Source organism: Aplidium turbinatum, chromosome 15, assembly GCF_918807975.1.
Source record: "Aplidium turbinatum chromosome 15, kaAplTurb1.1, whole genome shotgun sequence".
NCBI lineage: Eukaryota > Metazoa > Chordata > Ascidiacea > Aplousobranchia > Polyclinidae > Aplidium > Aplidium turbinatum.
In genome coordinates, this window is record NC_137486.1 from 1003738 (window position 1) to 1027642 (window position 23905).

Here is a 23905-nt window from a genome sequence, read left to right on the forward strand (position 1 = left end):
TTTTTCCATTACATCTGATGCTTTTGTGCTGGTGTTCAAAGCACAGCAGAAGAGTAATTCTTCCTTTACAGAGGTGTCAACTGCATAGCGAACAAAAACCATAAGTTGAGAAACTGAAGATACATCGACAGACTCATCCAGCTGGATGGCGAATTTATTTATTTCAGTTATTACTTGTTCCTTAATGTCTTCTGACATTGCTGCAATTCGTCTCTTTACTGTGTTATTGGATAAAGGAATAGCTTTGAGACTTTTCTCATGTTTATCACCCAGGACAATTCTCGTCATGGCCAGTGCAGACGGTTTAACAACAGTTTCAGCGATATTATGAGCTTTTTTCTGCTTAGCTATAATTTGGCTAACAACGAAAGATGCTTCTGTAAGTTTCTGATCAGTTTGTTGAAAGTTTCCAGTTTTGTCAAGTCGTTGACGTTTACAGCTAGATTCTAGTCGTTTAAAATACTCAATGCTTTTATTCTTCAACTCAGGATGATTTTTTTCCAGGTGATTTCTCAATTTACTCGGTCTCAATGATTCATTGCTTAAGACGCGGTAGCATACTACGCACTTCCCTTTTCGACTCCATGATCATTTAACGAAGTAAATCCAAATTTAACGTAACTATCATCATACTTTCTTTTGTTTGCCATTGAATAATTTAGTATTTAGTAATTTAGTTTAGCATGTCTCGATTTGCAAATTTTTATTCAATCTCTTCTTCGCTCTGCACCTCACAACTATCAGTCCACGACATAAAGAACGCTTGTTTTTAAGTACGATTTCTGGCACATGCAAGCTTAAAAACTCATTGTTACGTAACAATTCCTCCCCGTGGCAGACAGTTTTAAGAATGGCAGTTAAAATTTTTCGGTAAAAAAATCTAGAAATTGTTAACAATACAGGAACAGTATAAGTTCAATTACAAATAACTCTGTGGCTCACTGAAACCGTCTTCGTGGCCCACAGTTTGGAAACCATTGGAATAGAGCAAACAAGCTCCTAACTTCGTTACAGTGTTCTTGCAAGCAAACATCGATCGAGCTGAGAATTGTTGGTTAAGGTAATGATTTGAAGGTATCAATTGACAAGGCAGCAATGGCGGCAGCAATGGCCGAGTCGGTAGCAATGGCCGAGTGGTTAGCACGTTGGGCTCGCAGTCGAGAGCCTGTATGTTCGACTCCAGCCACCCGCACTTGCTGTTGTTTCTCTGGGCAAGAAACTTTACGATAATTGCCTCTACCCAGTGATCGATTTCGAGTAATGGGTAGTACCAAATTTAAGTCATAAATAGAGTAGACAACCGGAAACAGACATTGCTGTCGGCTGCAGCGTGGGTCAGGTGTACGTCGGAAGGCGTACACCGATGCATAGCGCTCAAGTCCGCTTTCCCGCAATGCAGGATAAAGATAAACAAACAAGACAAAAAAGAAGTAACACACTCTGATGTTAGCAGAAAATGATGTGCCTGAATAGTCAAGTGGGGCATATATTATATGACTCATGCAAAAATATTGCAACCCTATCATAGCTCATTAATCAAACATTTTAGGCCCATTTCCAACTCATGAAGGCCAATTATTGCCAAATTTTAGATTGTGTACCACCATCGCGGTAGGCTAAATGGGTCATTTTGGGCCAAAATGGACTTGTCCGGGCCAAACTATACATCTGACACTTCTGAAACTGTTACATTCCTATCTTAACTTTTCAAGACGAAACTTTTGAGACTAGTCCGAGCTTTCTATGACCACCGGTTCAAAAGTTAGGTGTTAGATCCTATGCATTTTGGAAATCGCTCATTAGACCCCCCGGTAGCAGGGAGTTCCCGGAGGGGTAACCCAAAAATTTTTTCATAATCTGTTTTTTTACACCCAGTGGCATAATTTTGGGGGTACTGAGATTTTTTTAATTTTAACATACCCCCCTACAGTATAATTACCATTTCATCTGCATAGGCATTTTTATTGACAACTGTTCGATCAAATGCCTTGTTAGTTTGGTTTTTGTTGTTCAGTTTTTCTTGTTCTGCAATCTTCTCATCTGCTCTTGCCATCGCCCTTTTCTCTGTCTCCTCATCAGTGGATGTCAAATCTTTCAGGATTGAACCTGCAATTGAAAAATATTTGTTGCAACTAAATAAGTAGGTAATCTCCTTTAGAATAAAATAGATCCATGCATTGACGTCAATTTTTTCTCATGTAAACTAATTTTATGGGGGCGAGAATTTCCCACTAACTCTGAAATTCACTTCGTAGAATTTGCCAACTTTCAGCCTAAATGACTATGATGCACTATTTGTGGATCCGCATGTAACTCTGTCACGATTGTCATGTATCATTTAGTTTAGCAGTAATTGCATAACGTTGACCGAACAACCTGGAAGAACGAACAAACGACAGTTGTATTTAACAAAGACCATGGTTATGTAGGACTTAGGTACGGTATTAGGTAAATACAACTGTCATTTGTTCTGCAATAAATTTGACAAATTTGATGTCTGTCCTTGAAGTGCATTGCTCAAACGCACACTCCGTTAGTTGAGCAATGTTTGCTTGGTTATTTTGCCATTTCTTTGTTCACAATTGGTAGCATAACCTAATAAGCTATCAAGGCACAGTTTTTATGAGTTTTTTAAACAAACTTCTTTTTGCAATTTTATTTGTTGTGGGTTATTGTGAAACATGAAAACGTATGTGGCCACGGTGGCCAGAGTCGCAGTTCAAGTGCAATAGACGTTTAAACTACATATTGGCAAAAGTCATGTAACAGATATTCCAAACAGGCACATATGTATCAACAAACAGATGAGCTGAAATTGCCAAAGCACGATTTGACTTGCCGTGTTAGCTTTAAGACCTGTGGCAACCTTCATTTTTTCAAAATCTTAATTCCCATATTTAGAATAAGTTGATGTGATTTCTAAGGTTTACAGTCAAGTGGAGAAAAAAAAATTTTCAGAAAGGTTGTGCTAGATTTTTTAGCTTATCAAGTATGACCACTAAAGTTGGTAAGAATATAGAGAGCATGTATGTCTATCATCCCAAAATGAAATTCTTTAAATCCATTAACTGGTTTGAAAATTATGCACAAAATACCTGAATTTATTTTACCCCAGCTTTGGGGTAAAAAATAAAAATTTTGTGGGATAAAAAAAAAACACCTGTTTGTATAGCAGCTTCTTCTTTATTATCATAATATTGATTTCATAAGTAGTGTAAACGATGCTCCACAAAAGGAAAGAAGCTTTATGTAACTCGTATATCAAGGTCTGTGAAAGATGCTGAACCCATAATTGAAATCGATGGGATGGGCCATGAATGATAATGACGCCAACGATTTTGCACCCAATTTTTGTATGCACTTTTGATTAAAATACAAATTGTGAAATTGCAAAGTCTCGTTTCTGTAATAAAAACAGCAACAAGAAAAAAAATTGTGTCTAGTATGCTCATAGGCGCCACCTTTTCAAAAAACCTTGGGGGCGAGCAAGGTGATGACGTCATAACTATAGCGCTATTTTATTCAATTAAAGTAGTCTTTGATTAAGCTTACCGTCTTGTTTATATTGACACCTAGGTCGCAAACCGAATTTATTAGAACCGCTGCTTGAATAATAATAATCGTGTTTTTATTTGTGCCAATTGCGATAACATACAGTACACTGCGATCACAGATGCGATACAACAAGCGAAGCAGCGAAGTGACATACAGTCTTCGAGTCAGCTGCTCCACTTATTTTGACTTGCCATTAAGTGTCTTTGCCGTGACACAGCCGCGTGCTCTGGAACGGTGTCGAACTCACGTCCTTTCGAACGTCGCGCAGACATTCTCAACATTCGGCTACGCAGCCGACGAATTTAACACGATTAGTTTTACGCATGTTGATTTAATTAAAATGATTAGTTTTACACATGCAGTACGCCTAGTCGTAAAAATTTTGTTATTATTAGCTTATAATTGGAACAGTTGAAAAACAAGCTGATTCATTTCCTTTTCGTGCGAGTGAATAACAACCATCAAGGCAGTGAAGTTATTGAAATAAAATGCAAAAAATCATGATCTCAAGCAGAATGGAAACCCGCTATCAGTTTTATTAACCTCGTTTTGCCAATCACTTACCTTCAAAGCGGTAACAACGGCAAAGTGTTTTCTCTTCTTTTTTATCGAAAGTCTTTATAGTCTTTTATCGAATACCATATATACTCAACTATAGGTCGAGATGTTCAGTGATTTTCACCTCAACAAAACAGGTTCGACTTGTACACAGGACAAGCTGTTGTCTCCAGCTTGGCAGTTTTTCAAAATGAATGCATTTTTGCTGCGGCAAAATCATTGCCGACGTAGATTACGAAGTGTGAAATGGCGTCGGAAAAAGTAAAAGTTTTGAATAGCCTACGTTTATTTGCAAAAATTCAAACTTAATTTTCAAATTTAATGATTTCTTGTCAATTCTAAACTTTATACACTTGTTGAGCAATATGCAAAGCTCACGAAACAAAACAGCAAAAAGAGCTGTTTAAAAGAATAAGTTTATTTTTGCGTGTAGGATATAATTGTTCTTATTACGTAACATTCCATGATCGTAGACGTCGATGTCAAACCTTAGCGGCCGCATAAAACCATGATGTCAGGTTGGCTAGGTGATTATAAGAGCGGTAAGAGACGTCGTTAATGCAGGCAATATCTGCAACCAAGGCCATTAAACACCTTTTCTTTTATCGGTTTTCGATTTAATTCTCACACATTGCGAACAAAACAATGCGTTCTGTTGAATCATAATTGATCTCACAGCGGGAAGACCTCGTAGCTGGTTTACTTAATATTGCCGTGAATAGTTGCGTGACTATTCCAGCAGCGTAAGTTACTCTACGTTCTACTTTGAAATTTCCATTCCATATGATTTCCAAGCTGCATTCACGTAATTGTTCGTTGTGAAGTACAGTAATTGCAGCTCGATAAAGTTTACTAAAATCGAATTCATGTTTGAAGTTACCAAAAATCTAAAGGACGTTTGGATAACTCGTAAAATGAGAAGATACACTCAACCTCGCATTAGCTTTTTCGCTACCACGTGTTTTGACTTTGAAGTTGCTCCTCAGGCTCACGCGCGGGAAGATAAGCAGTGTGTGACTGTGAGCGTCTCAGTACTGTAGTGATTCACGTTCCAGAGAAAGCCAAGCGATCAGCTGCTATTTTTCGCTTTCGGCATTCTTTAAGTCCATTTAAATGATCTAAATCTCTCACGAAGTATTTTATCTTTGAAACACCACTTGTAATAGCCATTTTCGTTGCCCCTCAACCATAAATTTATGGGGGGCGCCACCCCCCGGCCCCTCCGTAAGTCGGCGCGTATGAGTATACTTATGCAGTGCACGCCGTCCTAAATTTTAACTGCAGCTCTAGTTTAAACATGCAGGCGATTAAATTTCGCGGATTGTGAATCCCAAAAAATCAATCAACAGTTTGTGAATTAACTTACAACCAAAAAACAATAAACAGGAAATCAAACAACAGCATAGGCGCCGGGTTTTGAAAATTGCCGGGGGGCAAACTTTCTAGCCGACTGATTGCTTACATTCAAAATCCTGATGTTTGTTTGTCAGCATTGATGTTTTTTTGCGTCTAAATGCCATTGTATATCGCCAAGCTTTATAATGTAAGCTCAGGCCTCGAAATTCACGGCGGACAACGGACATGTCCGCCGTCACAGCATGTGATGTCCGTGGGAAGTACCATCTAGATCGGTCGTATTTGTCCGCCGAGAAATACAGGAACTAGTGATACAAATAGTCATTGCAAAGCACGAACAATTGTTGCAATAATATAATTTCCAGCGCATACTAGCGCGCATCTAGAAAATGTGAATACTGTATCCCTTAGCCTCCATTCAAGGAGGAAAACTTTCGCTTTCAACGATTGATGACATTGAATCAGCGTGACAAAGGTGAATTCTTCGCTAAGAATCGATAGGAGTACAGGTACTTCTACAGTCTACACCAGGGGTCACGAAACCTTTTTCTCTGAGGGCCGGATTGCTGCAAGAATAACAGTTGCGGGCCAGATGCAAATTGCATAAAAATATACAACTATTTAGAATCTCCATTGACTTGAATTGAGAACAATAAATAACAAAGTCAGCGGTGGAATAGCGAAGTTGTTATGAAAATCGAAAGGTTGCTGGAAAAGTTATCCCCTGCTGTGATACACTACAGGGCATCATGCTCTTGAAAAAACATTACATCCTTCCAAACTTGGCCTAGGCTGTCCCCAATTGTGGTGGCCTAATGATAAAAACAGAACACCAAAATGTAGGCTGCCTGGTGCAAAAATGTACAAATTCAAAATACAACAACGAACTATAAGAACGAACAATTTTAACAAAGAAGTCTCTATTACACAAAAAGGCAAAGCCAAAGACGGTTGCTAATGCCCAAAACCATTAGCAGGTTACGTGTAGCTCAACTGCAACGTCAGTCCTTTACAAAAAGTTTTCCTTAACAGTTGTAGTGCAACTGTTATTTCCGCAGCATGTGAGGGGCCGGATGAAATCAGTTTGCGGGCCGGTTCAGGCCCACAGGTCGTAGTTTGGTGACCCTTGGTCTACACTAATCACGCGCAATTTAGTTCAAGTTTTACGTCACAATGTCTGGCTTTGATCTCCAAGTAATAATGACAGGGCAAGGTTAGTTACTAAATTAGAATATACGAGTAGGCTATTACAGCCAAGATGCAACAAAATTTGTTAAGTTTTGGTATTACAGTAAGAAAGAAAAGACCCAAGGAAAATTCACTTTTGCTCACATGACACGCAAAAATAAACCTAAAGAAAAAGCCTATGAAACTTTGCACAGCAGAAAATAGTGGCGTTAGTGTAGAAATTTTCTGACTCGTGCCCAGAGCATTGTGACGCAATAAGCCACACGACCTCGCTCGGTGGAAGTTAATCAGTTACGTGACGTATTGACCAGCTACACGGCGCTTTGACTCTTCAAGCGCAAGTCGTTGGTCTGATGAAAGCCTTTCAGAGTGACTTTACTGAATTTTTAAAAAGCCTTCTAAAACCTCTAAAACCTTCTAAAACCGTATGATAGTTATAGTTCTGAAATGGCAAAGAATTATTATCAAGATGAAGTGATTAAGCATGACGATCGACGCTAAAACTGGTGTGTCAGCCGTGAGACTTAATTTGTATGCCGAGATAGCTGCTCAGACCGGACACCTTGTCCGCTGTCACCAAAAACGAATTTCGAGGCCTGTAGGCTACTTCAAATTATATGCTGGTCACTTTGAATTTTAGCTCTTAATACGCGTAGACGTAGATACTAAACTGAGCAAACAGCAAACTGCACCTCGTTATTGACACTCCCAAGAAAAAACAAAGCAGAAGAAATCAAGAAAAACGTTTTTCAATCATTGTTACTATGCTTCACTGGCACCATGCCGGCGTTTATCAGCTACCGTACTTCTGTTTCTTTTGTTATCTTAGCAGCAGCGCTCTTGTTGCAACAAGTAGATCTTTTATGAGATTGATCCGCAATGAAGGTCAAACTAACGCAAATCTGAACTTAGAAACATTTGATTTAGGATTTTTTTTAAATAATTTGCGGAGGGCAGCCACCCCGAGCTAAATTCACGGGGGGGGCCGCCCCCCCGCTCCCCTGGAGTCGGCGCCTATGAATAACAGTATGATTGTATATGTGTTATGCACATTGCACAATCATTGCATTATCGATCGATAGATCACTCTGTGCTCTCAATCTGGGCTATTGATCGACTAACCCGTAACAAACCTCGGACCCCAATTCCAACTACATCAATTGATTGCGCATAACACATGCACACATTGGCACTGATGCAACCAGAAGTTTGTTTTTGTATCTTTTGGCAATATATAATGCTTAGCACTTGATGTAACACCAACACGAAGCCAAAAAAACTGCATAATATCCAGCTCGGTGGCTTAGTGGTTAGTGCGCCCGCCTCTGAATCGGTAGGCATGGGTTCGATAATCGATACCTTGTCGGGTCATACCAAAGACTTTTTAAAAATGGTACTGAATCTAATTCCTGCTTGGCACTGAGCAATGGAGTGGATTCAGATAATAATGTACTCAGTTGCGCCTCTATACGGCTGCATTGACACTGTCTGCTTTGTAAAGCGCTGAGGAGCAACGCATTCTGCGATGGATACAGCGCTATATAAAAACTAACATTATTATTATCATTATTATAAAATGCAGTTTTTTTATCCGAATCAATGAATTGTACTGGGTTAAAAAAAAACCTCAATAATAATCTATGTAAACCTTTGGAGGGCCCAGTCTTTGTTGCATCAAGTAGCCTCACAACATAGTACTCAGCGGCGCAACTAGAAAAAATCAAAGGGGGTTGGCAATAACAGAGAAAACTAACAATTATTTGTAGAAGTGGATATATCACAGTTAGATTGTTAGAATATTAGCCTAGTGTAAATTGACAGCGCAATGATCCAATTCTGTGACGTGCGAAACAACCTTTTTCGCTCTGCGCTTGCTACTCTCAAAAAAAGTTTCCTGCGCTTTCGAAAGTAGGCAGCAAATTGTTTGCTCTCCAGGCCCACATTTTAAAAAGTAGTCCACACAAGCTTAGGGCCTGGATACACGTCAAGTTTGACAATGGTGTAAAGAAAATTCAATTGCCGTCTTTTTGATACCAAAATTATAAAATTGGGTTAAGAATGTGTGAAGTTGCGACCATATGAAGATTACAAATCAGACTAGCCTAAAGCCAGCTGCAGTTTCGTTTTTTTGGCTAATAAGGTTGCATCCTAAGTAGGGATGCCCAATTGCCCAAAGTAGAATTTCAAATCCTTAAGATTCTAATCCATACAGAATCGAATCTAAAAACCGCTTTTTTATAGGGTAATTGGATTCGAAAATAATACGGAGAAAGGAAAAAAATTATTAAAAAAATTGAAAAATTGTTCCGCCGATCCGCAAAACGCCTTCAATTCATGTGCGTCGTGCATGCCAATCCGTTTCTGTATGTGATTAACAGAGGTCCCTTACGTGTGTGTGCGCGCGTGTGTTATTTTGAGAGAACAAAGGCAAGAAGAAGAAAATGATTGAACTTGAGAATGAGAACTTGTTAAAATGATGGCTTTGTAAAGCTTCTTTTTCATGCCGTTGTAAGCGTAAAGCTGAGCCGGTTTCCCGCACTGAAAGTTTTACTACCCTGGAAATTCAGCCATTTTGTTTTTATGACATCATATTGCGTGAATAAATGTCGATATGTTAATATTTTGTATTGCGGTTTATGCGACTTGAGCTTGAAACAAGTTTGGTATGCATAGAACGTAGCTTGAACTGACACACGTTAACGTTAAGTAGTCCGTAAGTCTCAGTCTAGTTAGTCCTCCCTCTTCTTGAAGTTGCAAATCTTAAAGGGGGCTGTCATGCCGACTAGACAGCCCCCCTAGTTGCCCCTCTGATAGTACTCACAATATATCATTTAAACATTTATACTACCTATCACTAAAATGCAGCAAAAACCTTTAATAAATGCCTCCGAACCTTTTTTTGCATCCTTTGCTGGCTATATTTACTCTATTTAACATACCTCTTCTTTGTCAAATCCAATCTTTTCCTCTACCCCCTAAAGTATTCACCAGAGACCAGTTAAACAGAAACTAAAAATTTGAGAGAATATCTACTCATTTTAAATGTTAAATCGTACGTGTTTTTTTGGTGTTAATCCAATCTTTTCCTCTACCCCCCAAAGTATTCACCAGAGACTACTTAAACAGAAACTAAAAAAGTTGAGAGAATATCTACTCATTTTAAATGTTTAATCGTAGGTGTTTTTTTTTACCCCAATAGGGCCAATACTCCACTGTTTTTTTACCCCACTTGACCCACTTTACCCCACTATGTCATCTACGAAGATCAGCAAAAATAAGGTTGTTATGTTGAGACGCAACAAAACTATTTATAGATTGGTTTAGTGAGGATTTGTGGTCAAATTACTTTCATTAGATTTTTTTATTCACTTCTTTAAAACAGTGGTTTTTAACCTTCAAAACAATCGTACGCACTTTTTCATTTTGCAAAATTCTTATCCGCACAAATCAAAAATAGTTATGTTTGCAACTATTTGTTATTGTACAAATATGAAAACAAATAGCTGCAAACTAACTATTTTTGGTTTGTGCGGATTAAAATTTCAGTTATTGTACAAATAGGGAAACAATTTGGGTAGAGAGGTAACTTTTTTAAACCATAAACAGATATAACCCAGCAACAACACAACATTTAACATTATAAAAACAAACACAATAAGCTAACGTTTTCGGCTTTTCATACAGCCCTTTTCAAGCCTATAAGAAAAATATTTTTAAAGGAAAGACTAAAGAATAATACACTATCACAACAAAAATATGAACAAATCTAAACATTTCAGAAACTTGCTTAACTAGCTCAGATTCAAAGATCAAAGAACATAAGACAAGACAAAGAACTGAAACATCATTGTACATCGAGGGCTGTATCACCTACAGAGAAAGAAGACAAAGATGTTCTTTGACTTGTCAGGAGCAAGTGATAATTATTGTGGGAGTTCGTAGCCTGCTTACACTGTCACTGACATTCTTTGAGCTACCGTATATGAGTTCATTACAACTAAAAGTTAAGGCCGGTGGGTTAGGCAGTGGTGGATGACATGGTCTGCGGTCTGTTCCGTGGCGCCACACTCGCATTCTGATGAAGGAGCCAGGCCCCACTTGTGCATGTTCGAACGAAAGCGGCCGACACCACTTCGCAGACGGTTAAGCCTGACCCACACAAGCCTTGCGATGGACATCCCTGGTGGACGGGGATCGGCGTCGGGTATGAAGTCACGGAGCGTGAGGTGTGATTTTGCCACTCCGTGTTCCACATGTGGTTCGTCCAGTGTGCCGCACTTAAACCAAGTGCTCTTGCGTTCTTAAGTAGTTGTTGTGCGGCAGGCACAAAGGGGCGTCTTGATATCAGCCGCTGCTTTATAGGTGGTGGTCTCTTGAATTTTGCATGGAGGAGATGGTCGGGGTCCAAAGCGCGGCGAGTGAGAGAATTCGTGGCTTCTTTACGGCGTAGCTCAGCGGGTTGGATGCCTGCTAGGATGGGTAGGCAGTCCGTTAGAGTGGGACGCAGGCATCGGGGTTTGTACCAGTGTTCCATCATCCGGAGAAGAAGCTCGCTGCTTCCTTGGGATCGTGCAGTAGGGTGAGGTTGTTATTGGCTGACCATGAGGCCAAGCTTTCTCCGTCGGCGTTGGTGGTGTTGTAGCCCCAGTCAACGTGGTGGCAATTAAAATCGTCAGCATAAAGGCTGGGTTGGGGGAACACTGGGATGGCTGATTGGCTGTTGGTGTTAAGCGTGAGGGTGGTGGCTTATAGACATTGATGATGTGATAGCCTGATATGTCTATGCATAGCCACTCTATCTCCGATTGGGCACTGGACTGGTCTATTGGCGTCCAGCTCAGTTGCTCATGGACAAACGTGACGAGGCCATGTTTCCTGCTGATGGTTGCGCAATGCGCATGCGAGTGTGAAGTTGGGTAATACCAACTTATCCACAGATGTGCATTGCAGTGGGTCTCCTGCAGGAGAATAACGAGGGCCTGATGTTTTGTGGCCAGATACTCGATGATGCTGAGCTTGCTGGCAGCAATGCCCTCGGTGTTCAGCTGCAGTACGGTGGGTAGTCTGTACTTTTCGACAGAGAGCTGCCGCTCCCTGAGAAGGGCGTTTCCCTATCCACACTGAGCTGAACCTGGGCCTGGTTTGCTCGAGTGTGACAAGCTTTGCTTCGTATATCTTTTTTTCTTGAAGATATGGTACTGACGGGAGGGACCACAAGAAGATGCTTGTTCTTCCCCCACTTGAAACAATGATACATGAACTTGAAAATGTGAATTGGGATGTGGTCGGTCTTGCTGAAACCAAAGTTATGAAAAGCCTAATTACAATTCATAACACCTTTAATCACAAACTGTTTCTATCAAGTAATGAAACCTCTCGATCTAACGGAGTCAGCTTTCTGGTACGCAAATCCTATGCTCCCTTTGTGGAAGGATACCATCCTATATATGATAAACTTGCTGTGTTGCGTCTTCAAGGAAAATTCTCAAAACTAGTTCTCATACAGTGCTATTTCCCTACCTCATCCCACCACGATGAGGAAGTCCAAGAACTATAATATTATGACAAAATCCAAGCTATCATTGACAACATATCAAAAAGAAATCACCTCTTCAAAGGTGTACGAGCCGGGGGTGCAGGGGGTGCAATCGCACCCCCAATCTGTCGAGAATTTGGGCAATTTTTCATATTTGGGCAAGACTTCACACCTATCTATCCTCCTTAGTCTTCAAAAGGAGAATTTTCGGAAGATACAAATAATGCCAAGCAACAAAGCTTGAAGTTGATATCTGAATTCTACACCGTTGAACAGGATTTCCTGGAATCGGAATATCGACTTTTTCACCAACTCACTCGCAACAGAGAAATCAAAACTGCTGTACAATGTACAAAATTCCTAATTTCAAATGGATTAGATAAAACTATGCCCCACTTTGCCAAAGCTGCAAAAATTCTAGCAACAGTTCCTGCAACTTCATGTTCAGCTGAGAGTTCTTTTCCGGATTATGACGATTGAAGACATATCTGAGATCAATAATGGGCCAAACACGACTGTCAAACTTAGCTTTGTTGCACTTAGAAAGAACAACAACAAATAAAGTGGATGTCAATCGCATTGTAGATATATTTGGACAACGAAGTTGGCAAAACAAATACTTCTTTTAAATTTGTGAAGCCTATACCACCAGTCTACCACTAATCAATACTTTCTAGTTCAGTTTTGCAGTTTTAGTTTTGCAGTTTTAGAGCCATGTACCGTACCGGTAGTACTGCATTCTACTGGTTCGTTAGTGTAGTGTCAATTACTCCCTTCAATTATCTTTTGATGAATTTGCTGTTTTGCAAATTTGCATAGCCTAATGGTATACCGTACCGCATAGGCGAAGCCAGGGGGGCAAAAGGGGCCACAGCCCCCCAAATTTTTAAAGATTGGATTCCGAAGTTGAGCCCTTTGTTGAAAATATAATAAAATTTGTAGAAATTTATAAAGTTTTCCAAGACATCTGGCTAGTAACACCCCCAAGGATTTGTTTTAGACACACAGAAAGACACCAATAAATTTTGCAAATCGTAAATCGCGCAAAATTTACGCAATTTACGTTTCTTTTAACTAATTTGTGGATCAATTTCAGAATGGCTTACTCAGTTGGGTTTTTGTATAGTTATTGAGTTTTTGTGTAGCTGAATTTTTGATGTTCTCTAATTTTAGCCGCAGTTTTTGCCCGTTCGTGTGTAAGAGCTACCTTTAATAAGTTAATACAGTCGAAATCGTTTAAGCGCATAGTCAATTTGTCAAGCTTTTTTATGAGCTTAAACGGTATATGCACTTAACCGTTTACATTGTTTGACAGTATCCTATACGTCAATACCGAACGTTTATCTAACGCAAAAGCGTGAAAACAGACCGCTGGACTTTTTCGATGAACGAAGGCATTGAGCCTTAATACGTAACCCGGAGTGTTAGGAGATTTACAGAATATTCTAGAATAGTACTGTACAACCGAATTCCAAATAACGGTACTACTTTGTTTGGCTGTTGGTCAGCGAAGTGTGACGCAGCAACAACTATTCACGCGCGTTCCTCGTGGCTTTCGGGTAGCTGCCGTGATCACCCAACCGTAACGAATTCGCTTCAGCGAGCAAGAAAGAAAATTCACTAATCATGCGATTTAGATTTTCCTTAGTCTTGTGGTTCTACAGTTCGTACTGCGACGTAATGATACTTGTTTATGATGTAACAACCCATAAATGAAATGTGGTCTTGTGATTCATACAGCACTGTACTCAAATCATAGAAGAGAAGGCCTTTTTTCGTGCGGTTTTACTTTATTGTTTAAATCATGTAGGCGCTAACTGTCTGTCTTGAGGTGTTATCTTGAGCAACTTTGCTTTGCCAAAGGAAATATGCGGTTAAGTGATAAAAGTCTACAAATCTATCAAGAATTCCTAGTCGCTTAGCCAGTGACCAGATGCCTGCGTCCCACACCATTGGACAATCTCCCCATCTCTCTGCTCTCCCAAACGAACCCAGTCGACTGAAATCAAGACACCCATTTGTGCCAGCCGCTCAACTTCTTATCAACGAAGCTGATGTACAAGACATCTCTGCGGCTACTTGGGCGGACCATAAATGGAATTCTGAATGGAAGTCAAGCGCCACCAGACTCTATTCGTTCATCTCATCTATTCATCTCTATTCGTTCATCAGAATTTAATAGTTCAAACATTTTGCGCTAAATTTCATTTCAATTTATTTTTCTTTGTCAGAATGCAAAAGAAACGATATTGTGGAATAAAATACAAAATATCATACAATTCAAAAGTGTAGCAGAATAGGGAACTAGCCGAATTGGACTAGCCAAATCGGACTGTCACGATTTCTTTCTATCTCTTACCAGGAAAGAGACTTGGAAAGATTCAATGACGTAGTTTAATGGGATATAACCGAAAAGCAGTCAATCAAATGGTCGGATAGTTCTACTAATAAGATGATAATGAAAATTCTTGAAGGACTTTAACGAATGGCTTCTCAAATAACTCTAATTTCGAACACAATTTATATCATCACCAACTCTCATCTACTTGTATTCAATTACTTCAAGTCTCAATCAACAATAATCTCTGCATCTATTACCAACTACCACAACAACCATCTACAACCCATAATACAACTCTCATAATAATAATAATAATGCAAATTATACCACTATTTATAGCAGGTTGTTTGGTCTAGTAACTTCGAGAAGGTTACGCAATGCTACATCATAACAAACAACATCTGGCAAAACAAAAGAACATTCCAGATTCACACGTAAGGCAAAATGTTCCAGAAACACGTCGCATAATAAAGATCTCGCAATCAAAGGTTACTACAGGACAATAACCGATAATAACATATAGCATAAGAATTCCACAATCAAAACAACACGTTCAGTCAAGATACAAAGCAGCCCATCGCGAGACCTCGCACATTGATTGTGACACGGACTGTAGCCGAATAGGGAACTAGCCGAATCGGACTAGCTGAAATGGGCCATTTCGGTAAAAAATGACCTATATGTATCCCTCCCACCTACACAAGCAGCCTACCAACCAGGAAGAGTGACTATTTGAATAAGCTGAAGATGCTATTACTATAGCGAAATCGATTCTTAACTTAATAAATTACACTAAGAGGTTAGATTGTTGTGCAAATGCCAGCATTTGATGAATGCAAATTAGCAGTACCAGGAAGAGGAACAATCGAACAAATCCTAGCGCTGAAACAAATTATAGAAAAGTCTATTGAATTCAACAATCCCGTCAATATCACCTTTATTGACTTCAAAAAAGCGTTTGACAGTGTTACATTGCCCTGCCTTTGGCAACTTCTGGATAAAATTTCTATCAACAAACAATACATCAACCTCTTGAAAGCAACGTACGACGACTCGAAAGCACTAATCAAAACAAACATCGGAACAACCAGACGAATCGATATTATAAAAGGTGTTAAGCAAGGCGATGTCTTGTCTGCTATCCTGTTTTGCATAGTAGCTGCTGCAATAATCTCAGAAACAGAAAATGAGTGTACAACTGGTTTCACCATCGGCGGTCATGTAATATCCAACTTAAGCTACGCAGATGATATGGCCATTTTGAATATATAATTCTAAACTGAAAATGCATTAATACCTAGATGCCCTGTCAAAAAATGCTGCTAAATTCGCCTCCAAAATGTGTCCAAAACCAAATGCATGAAACAACCGACAAAAGTAACAACACACTCAATCTCACTCTCTATGGAAAACAAATAGAACAAGTACCAGAATTCATATATCTTAACCACCGACTATCCGAGACCAATGATGGAAAGACTGTAGTGCAACACTGAATTGGCTTAGGCTGGGCAGCATTTGAAAAGAACAGAAAGATTCTAACATCCTACAGACTCCCCATCAAACTGAAATCAAAAATTTTCAACACCTACGTTTTACCAGTCGTGCTGTACAGTCTAGAATGCATAAATTGGACATCATCAACAATGAAAAAACTCACTACCTTCCAAAATCACATCATGAGAAGCATGACCAACAAAAGACTACTTGACCACACGAAAACAGCAAATCTTTTAACTAATCTTAACGATCACAATTCGGAATCAGCAAAGTTTGCACAGAAGGCAAGGTAGAAGGAAAAAGAAAACGTGGCAGACAACCAAAACGATGGCAAGACAATATCCAATCATGGACCGGACTCAACTTGGCGACACTAAGCGAGTTGGCTCAAAATCGCCACTCTTGGAAGCAAATAACCCATCTTGATGCGCAATCTGCTACAGGCGGAGATGACGACTGATGATGTAGGAACATGATGTATTGGTTGGTGAGCCCGAGGTGTACTAGGCCTATCTTAAACATTTCACACCAGACAATGGAAAAGAAGTAGCCTAACTCTTGCCAAACACAGGCCTCGAAATTCACGGCGGACACCGCGACATGTCCGCCGTCACAGCATGTGATGTCCGCGGAAAGTACCATCTAGATCGGTCATATTTGTCCGCCGAAAAATAACACAGGAACTAGCGATACAAATTGTCATTGCATAGCACAAACAATTATTGCAAGAATATAATTTCCTGCGCATTCTAGCACGCATCTACAAAATGTTAGGTTATGCGTCAATCCAAAGCGGTAAATTCAAAGCGGTCAATTCAAAGCCGATAATTTATTTACGATAAAGACAATAACCCTAACCTTAAGCTTAACCCAGGGATCTCTGAAGAACAGAGATCTTTTATTCAGCAATCCCTACCTTAAAATTTCGTCTTTGAATCATCGGCTTTGAATCATCAGCTATGAATTGTCTGCTTTGAATTGTCGTGATACCAAAATGTTAATATTGTATCCCTCAGCTTCCGTTCAAGTTGGAAAACTTTCGATGTTTACGTTGCTTCAATGATGGATAACATTGAATCAGCGTAACAAAGGTGAATTCTTCGCTAAGAATCGATGGGAGTACCGTACTTTTACACTAATCTCGCGCAACTTAGTTCAAGTCTTACGTCACAATGCCTGGCTTTGATCGAGTAATAGTGATGGCAAGGTTGGTTACAAAATTAGATTACACGAGTAGGCTATTACAGCAAGATGCAAAAAAAATGTTAACTTTTGGTATTGCTGTAAGAAAGAAAAAAACATAGGAAAAATTCTAAAAGTGAGAATGAGGGCTATGAACCTACTTGCTCTTTGACACTTTCACTCACATGACACGCAAAAATAAACCTAAAGAAAGAAGCCTAGTGAAACTTTGCACAGCAGAAAATAGTAGAGTTAGTGTGGGAGTTTTCCGAATTGTGCCCAGAGCTTTGTGACGCAAGAAGCCACACAACCTCGTTCGGTGAAAGTTAATCAGTTATGCAGCGTATTAAGCAGCTACACGGCGCTTTGACTCTTCAAGCGCACGTCGTTGGTCTGATGAAAGCCTTTCAGAGTGACTTTGCTGAAATTTTAAAAAACTTTACAAACCTTCTCAAATGGCAAGGAATTATCAAGATAAAGTGATTAAACATGACGATCGACGTTAAAACTGGTGTGTTTTCCGTGAGACTTAATTTGTACGCCGAGATAGCTGCTCAGACCGAACACGTTTGTCCGCCGTCAACAAAAACGAATTTCAAGGCCTGCAAACATATGTGTGAAATTCTGGCTGATACCGATTTGTATAAAAAATTAAAGTTGATCGGCAGTGACGTAACAGCAGTCAACACAGGTAACATCAATGGTTGCATTTCCAAACTTGAAGAGAAACTTCATCGTCCATTGCAATGGATAATTTGCTTGTTGCATTGCAATGAATTTCCTCTGAGTCATGTTTTTCCCTTGTAAAATGTAGATGGAAGTACTTTGAGTCCAGAGAGCTTCTCATGGCATATTAGAAAAGATCTCTGATTGGCTAATTGTAGATTTTCAAGAAATACAGGAATCACGCTTTATTACTCTTACAAATGAAATTATTGATGATTTAAGTTCAGACCATATGCATATTGCATATATGCATATAGCATTTGTTGGGCTGTTATCTTAGGAGATGTTGATGATGATCTACGTTTCATAGAGGGTCTGCTACTATTCGGTGAGTCCGATTCGGTGAGTTCCCTATTCGGTGAGAGCCTTTTTCGGAGAGTTCCCTATTCGGTGATTTTTTGAAATTTATCGGGTACCATAGCCTAATTATCATTGCCGCTTTTACATCATTTTAACGTCGCTAAACGTTGAAATAAGATCCTAACCCCCAACCCTAAAACGGCAATAATAATTAGGCTACGGTACCCGGTAGTTTTAAAAAAAATTCAAAAAATCACCGAATAGGGAACTCTCCAAAAAAGGCTCTCACCGAATAGGGAACTCACCAAATCGGACTTACCGAATCGAACTCATCGAATCGAACTCACCGAAACGGGCCATTCCATTTTATGGAAGTAGTGACTCATTGTTCACCTTTGGTGGCTCACTCTTGGATGTTGAATACTTCGTCGCTACATTTCAATAACATCACCATCAAGAAACCTCAAGCGTCTAGCTGAATTTTGTGTTAAAGTGTATTTTTCATCATGGTTTGACACGAATTTGCACAGCCTCAGAGTTTCAGATGGCACCAAAAATTTTTCAGAATATTGCAACAAATCAAAAAATTTCCTGACCAACTAATAAGAGAAGAATCTCTACGAGTGCTTCAGAAAAACTTCTGTTTTGCTCACCCTGAAAACATTTTGCTTGCAATGTTGTGTGACAATGATGCTGATGTGCATGGACTTGGTGTCAACAAAATAAGAGCACAAGAAGTTCTTCCAAACAAATGCATGGAGATGTTGCTTCTCACAAAAGCGAACCTATAGTTTGCAAGTTTGTTCTCTGACACTAAATGTAAATATCAAATCTTATTACAAGATTTCAGATTTAAATGATTCAACTGTCACATAACCACCTTTCAGCATTACTGTTAGTGATGAAGATCGATTTAACACTTATTTTGAAGAATCCTTGCCACAGCTAGAAAGTAGGGAGGCTGGGAGGTACATCAAGCTAGTGACAAAGGCTGCTGAATCAATTGCTGGATTTGAAAAGCGAGATGGTATGATAAGGTAATGGATTAGATCAAGAAAGTGTCTAACAGTTTATTGTTACATTTAGCAGCTTATATCAGCATCAAAGTAAAAAATGATTGCCTCCACAAATGTATTTATCTTATGCATCGGTCTATTGCAGAATTTCAACATATTTCAGACTTATTTATTGCAGAATTTCAACTTATTTCAACAAAAAATAAATAAAGCAAACATTGTGCATTTTACATGTCACTTCTGCATATTTCCGTGAAAAATTGATATGTCTAAAATTAAAAAACTATAGCTTTAAGAGAAACTTAAGACATAGGAATATAGTATTTATAAATGCAAAGAACAAAGTTTCTGTTGTGTATTTTGGTTTGTTTTCGTTAAAACAGTGTAGCTCGCTTTCGTTTCCCTTAGGTCTTCTCTTTTTCGGTTTTGTTAATGTAGTTTCATTCTTGCGATTTTGAATACAAGTAGAAAACTTTTGTATGGCTCTGGTTGCATGAGTTAAAAACACAACAGAGTTATTTGGCGAAGAAGATGGGATTTCTGATCGACTGAACAAGAAGCTTACAGTGCTGCGCAGAGTGATCAGTTTTAGTTCCTACAAGTTTTAATTTCTACAAGTTTTAGTCTTTAAAATGTCATCAAAGAAGAAAAGTCGCATGTGATGACGGCTTGCCTTATTCGTGCACCCAATTCTGGAACAGTCTGTCCTGGTTTTCGCTTTAAGTTGCTCCAGAAGCGAAACTGTTCATGAATAACGAAGTATTTAGAGTCAAACTGTGCCTGACCTTCAAGTAATTCGAAATTTCCTCCATTGTAAGTTCATTGATTGGCTTTGCTGTAGTTTTTTGTGGGGCCAGATTTAGGATCATCTTGTAGATGCTGGCTGACTGGTTGGTGAGGAAAACTTGAGCCTTCTTATCATCAGAAATGGACTGTGCCTTTTCGAATGTGCAAAAACCGGACCAATAATAATCAGTCCAAAGTTCTAAAGTTGAATCAAATTCACAGAACTTAGGAATAGCTTGAGATACCCGATTTTAGTTTTCCAATTCGATAGGAGTTTGGAGGGCTGAAATGAACTCTTTCAATTGTTCTTCATGATGACGTTCTTGCTGCTGCCTTTGTTGTCGCATCTGTTCTAACTGTGACTGCATCGATTCCACGACCTTCTCCATCTTGAGTAGAAGTTAATTGTAAAGACTAAAACTTGTTGAAATTAAAAATTGTAGGAACTAAAACTGATCACTCTGCGACCTGCGTAACACTGTAAGCTTCTCGTTCAGTCGATCAGTAATCCCATCCTTTTCGTCAAATAACTCTGTTGTGTTTTTAACTCATTCAACAAGAGCCATACAAAAGTTTTCTACTTGTATTCATAATCGCAAGAATGAAACTATACTATCAAAAAGGCGTGCAAATATACTGTTAAACAAAACGAGAAGCGCTGATTAACAAACACGCAAAAGAGAAGACCTAAGGGGAACGAAAGCGAGGTACATTGTTTCAACAAAAACAAACCAAAATACACAGCAAATATCGTGGCTCTATCCAACTATTAACATAATTATATATAATTTGTCTACTTGATACACTGTCAACTTATACGATATAACTTACTAAGATCATCAACTTTTTCCAAAAAACTTTGCAGTTCTTTCTCATCTTTTTTTGATTGCATTTTTCACACGCTATTGGCTAAAAAATACAACCAACAAGGAGCTTCTAAGAAATACAAAGGCAGCAACTTAAATGACAAGTACATTAAACCTTTTGTCACACAATAAACTTAACAATTGAAAGCAGTGTAGCAGTCCAACAGTTATTGAAAGCAATATGACTGTAACTTCTGGATGGCAAACTTCAGTCAGTCGGTCTGGAAGTCAGTCAGATAAAAGTTACCTTATATTTATGACAAAAGAGTTGCCAAGTAAGTGGAAAAGCAATAATTTTGAGCGATTTGGGAGTTATCCAACCTTGTGGACACAGAATTAAAGCAATACAATAATGCATGCTTTTCTATTGTAAAGAAACATAAAATTATAATTGCTATTATAATGATCATTTAATAATTTTTAATAATTAAATCTTTGTTATGGAATTTGTTAAATAAAATGTTTGGCTAACCTGTAACTATAGCTTCTAAATCTCGACTGATGCAACTCTTGAACTGCTACAGTAGCCTTAAAACGTTTCTTTTACCAAAACAAAACCAACAGTCCCTGTACAAAATTACAAAGATTTTTGCACTGAAATATACAAGACAATAAATGAATCAAAACTGCAGTAATGAGCCACATTGTGCCTTCAAGGTACAACATAACAAATTTCACAGAGAATTTTCACATCTAGCAAATATCATTATTCAATTTTAGTGAGGGTACAATTGAAGTGAAGTGAGGATGCAATTGGTCTGAAAGAATTTCAGCAAGATAATCCCTAACCTAACAGACAGGGACATTCCCTTTGGCAGTCACTAGTCAGGGTCACATGTTTAATATTTGTGTAAGGATTATTCTGATGTGTGCAATAGCAATTCAGCTATGTTGAAATAACAATTCCATGGCACAATGGATCTGTTTGGAATTATTTAATTTCTTCTGTGAAAAATTTTGGCTTTGATCACACAGGTGCATTGGCTCGCGAACAATAAAACAAGAAATTGCCTTGTGTTTAATTGAAAAAGGGACTGATCATCCGGCTGGTGAAGATTGCTGCCAGGTTAGCTTTTTCAACATACAGTTTTGTAGCCTCCAAAGCACATAAATTTTTCAAAACAATTTCAACTGCAAAAGTATCTGTGAGCAACTGAGCATATCTCTAGATATTGGATCTCTGTGTAAGCATCAAGGGAAAAACTTTTTAAATTTCTAATTATCACATTCTTCCAGAAATGGAGATTGAAACTCAACAAAACCAAAACAGTGATGACAGCTTTCCAAATCTTGTAATCTCGAATGACGAGATCCATATGCAACCATATGTCAGTATGATGTGAGACTTGGTTATTTTTTATGTAGACCAATTGCTAATGTTGCATGGTTCAGAGTAGTGTTGGGCGATATTGAAAAAAAACAAAAAACGATACGATATTTGAAAAAATACTCGATATTTCGATACTTTCGATATTTTTGTACTAATTAAGAAAAGAGTTTCTCAGTCTTTGAAATTAGTGTCGGCAATTGCCGAGGTGATTGCCGACGCAGATGCATGAATGGCGCATTAGCGTCGGCAATAAAAATGCCGAGGCCACAAGAGCGCTTGTAAGGTTAGGGTTAGACATTCCTCCCAGTCGTTATGCCACAGCCATAGATTTGCTCCTTAGTCAACTCCCTGATGGAGCTATGCGAAAGAGGCTTGTGGATGGGTATCAAAGCACGAAAGCGGCAAAACAGGACACTTCATTGCGAATGGCGAAGAAGACACTGTAGATTTACAGCCAAGCGATGAGCCTCTTGATGTGTCCGATTCCAGTGATGACACAACAACTTCATCCTCCGATACAGCATCTGATGATTCCGATTCTGACATCTAGTTCTTCATCAAACAGACTTTGTGTTGCTCGCAGTATCCCATCTGTGCCAAAATTATGTTAGTGCATACCTAAATCGAGGCAATCTTCTCGCAGGGAGCAATTAATTTGTTACCGCTACTTGGTTGAGCAATTAACGTTATTTTATGATAATTCAACGTCGCTACATGTCGAATTAATGTAAAGCAAACGTAAATTTCTTATTGGGCATTGTTGTTACGCAATATAGCCCAACCACTATAACCAACCGGGAAAATTAAATCGATTTGTGCTGACTCGAACGTTGAATCAACCCAAAATTAACTTATTTTTCCTCCGCGTGAGGGTAGGGGTTTGCAGTTACGAGTTATCGAACGATATTGAAATAAATATTGATATTGAAAAGATATCGTATCGTATCGAAAATTCGATATATCGCCCAACACTAGTTCAGAGGTATCGCTTACAGTGCTATTATAACCAAAATTAAATTTTTAATTCAAAAGCATTACTGTTCATTACTCGGTTTCATGATATAAACTTAACTAATACCACATCATGAAATGGGTATACTATATCACATGCCTTTGAACATTGGGCCTGATATTAATGAAACACCAAATATAAGATCAGTAATTACCGGTAACAGCACCAATGTGTCATACGTTCATAGTCATTAGGGTGGAGTGAAAAAAGTTTTTTGTTTAAATCGAAAAAACGGGGTTCTTAAATCCCGACAAATGACCTAAAACTTCATTAAAAATTGACTTTAGGGGGTTGCCCCCATTTTCCAGCCGGCAACCCCCCAATTTATGCGCGCGAGGGGGTAAAATTGCCTATCTCGGTAACCACTGGTCGTAGAGTCATGATATATAGCTCAAAAGCTGCCAAAACATCATGTTTCTATCTGTCCTAAGAAGAAAGTTTGCTCTATTTACAATACAAAACGAGTTATAGCCAAAAAACCAAAATATACACACATTTTTGTTAAAATTCAGTATTTTTTCTGACAAATTGTGATCTGTCATAAGTTTTTTGAAAAAAAAGTCTGATATGTTGCACAAGATATAGTAACACACTGATAATACCGAATGTGAAAGATGCAGGAAGGAACTACGGCAAGAAGAGCAACAAAATTT

General features: G+C 38.8%; 1 protein-coding gene across 3 annotated transcripts in view; it reads right to left on the reverse strand.

Annotated features, from left to right (window-relative positions):
- The window catches only part of LOC145783879 (tetratricopeptide repeat protein 12-like), a 172641-nt gene extending 148974 nt beyond the window's left edge, over positions 1 to 23667 (reverse strand). For 2 of the 3 annotated variants that reach the window (XM_082595635.1, XM_082595636.1), the window contains exons 1-2: positions 20876 to 20982; positions 1940 to 2106 (exon numbers count right to left, since the gene is read on the reverse strand). In XM_082595635.1, the coding sequence (XP_082451761.1) occupies positions 1940 to 2106; positions 20876 to 20936 (228 nt within the window). In that variant the 5' untranslated portion in view covers positions 20937 to 20982. Of the gene's footprint in view, positions 1 to 1939; positions 2107 to 20875; positions 20983 to 21382 lie in introns of those variants that run through there. The other variant, XM_082595634.1, reaches the window with a different exon arrangement.
- Positions 23668 to 23905: the final 238 nt, after the last annotated feature.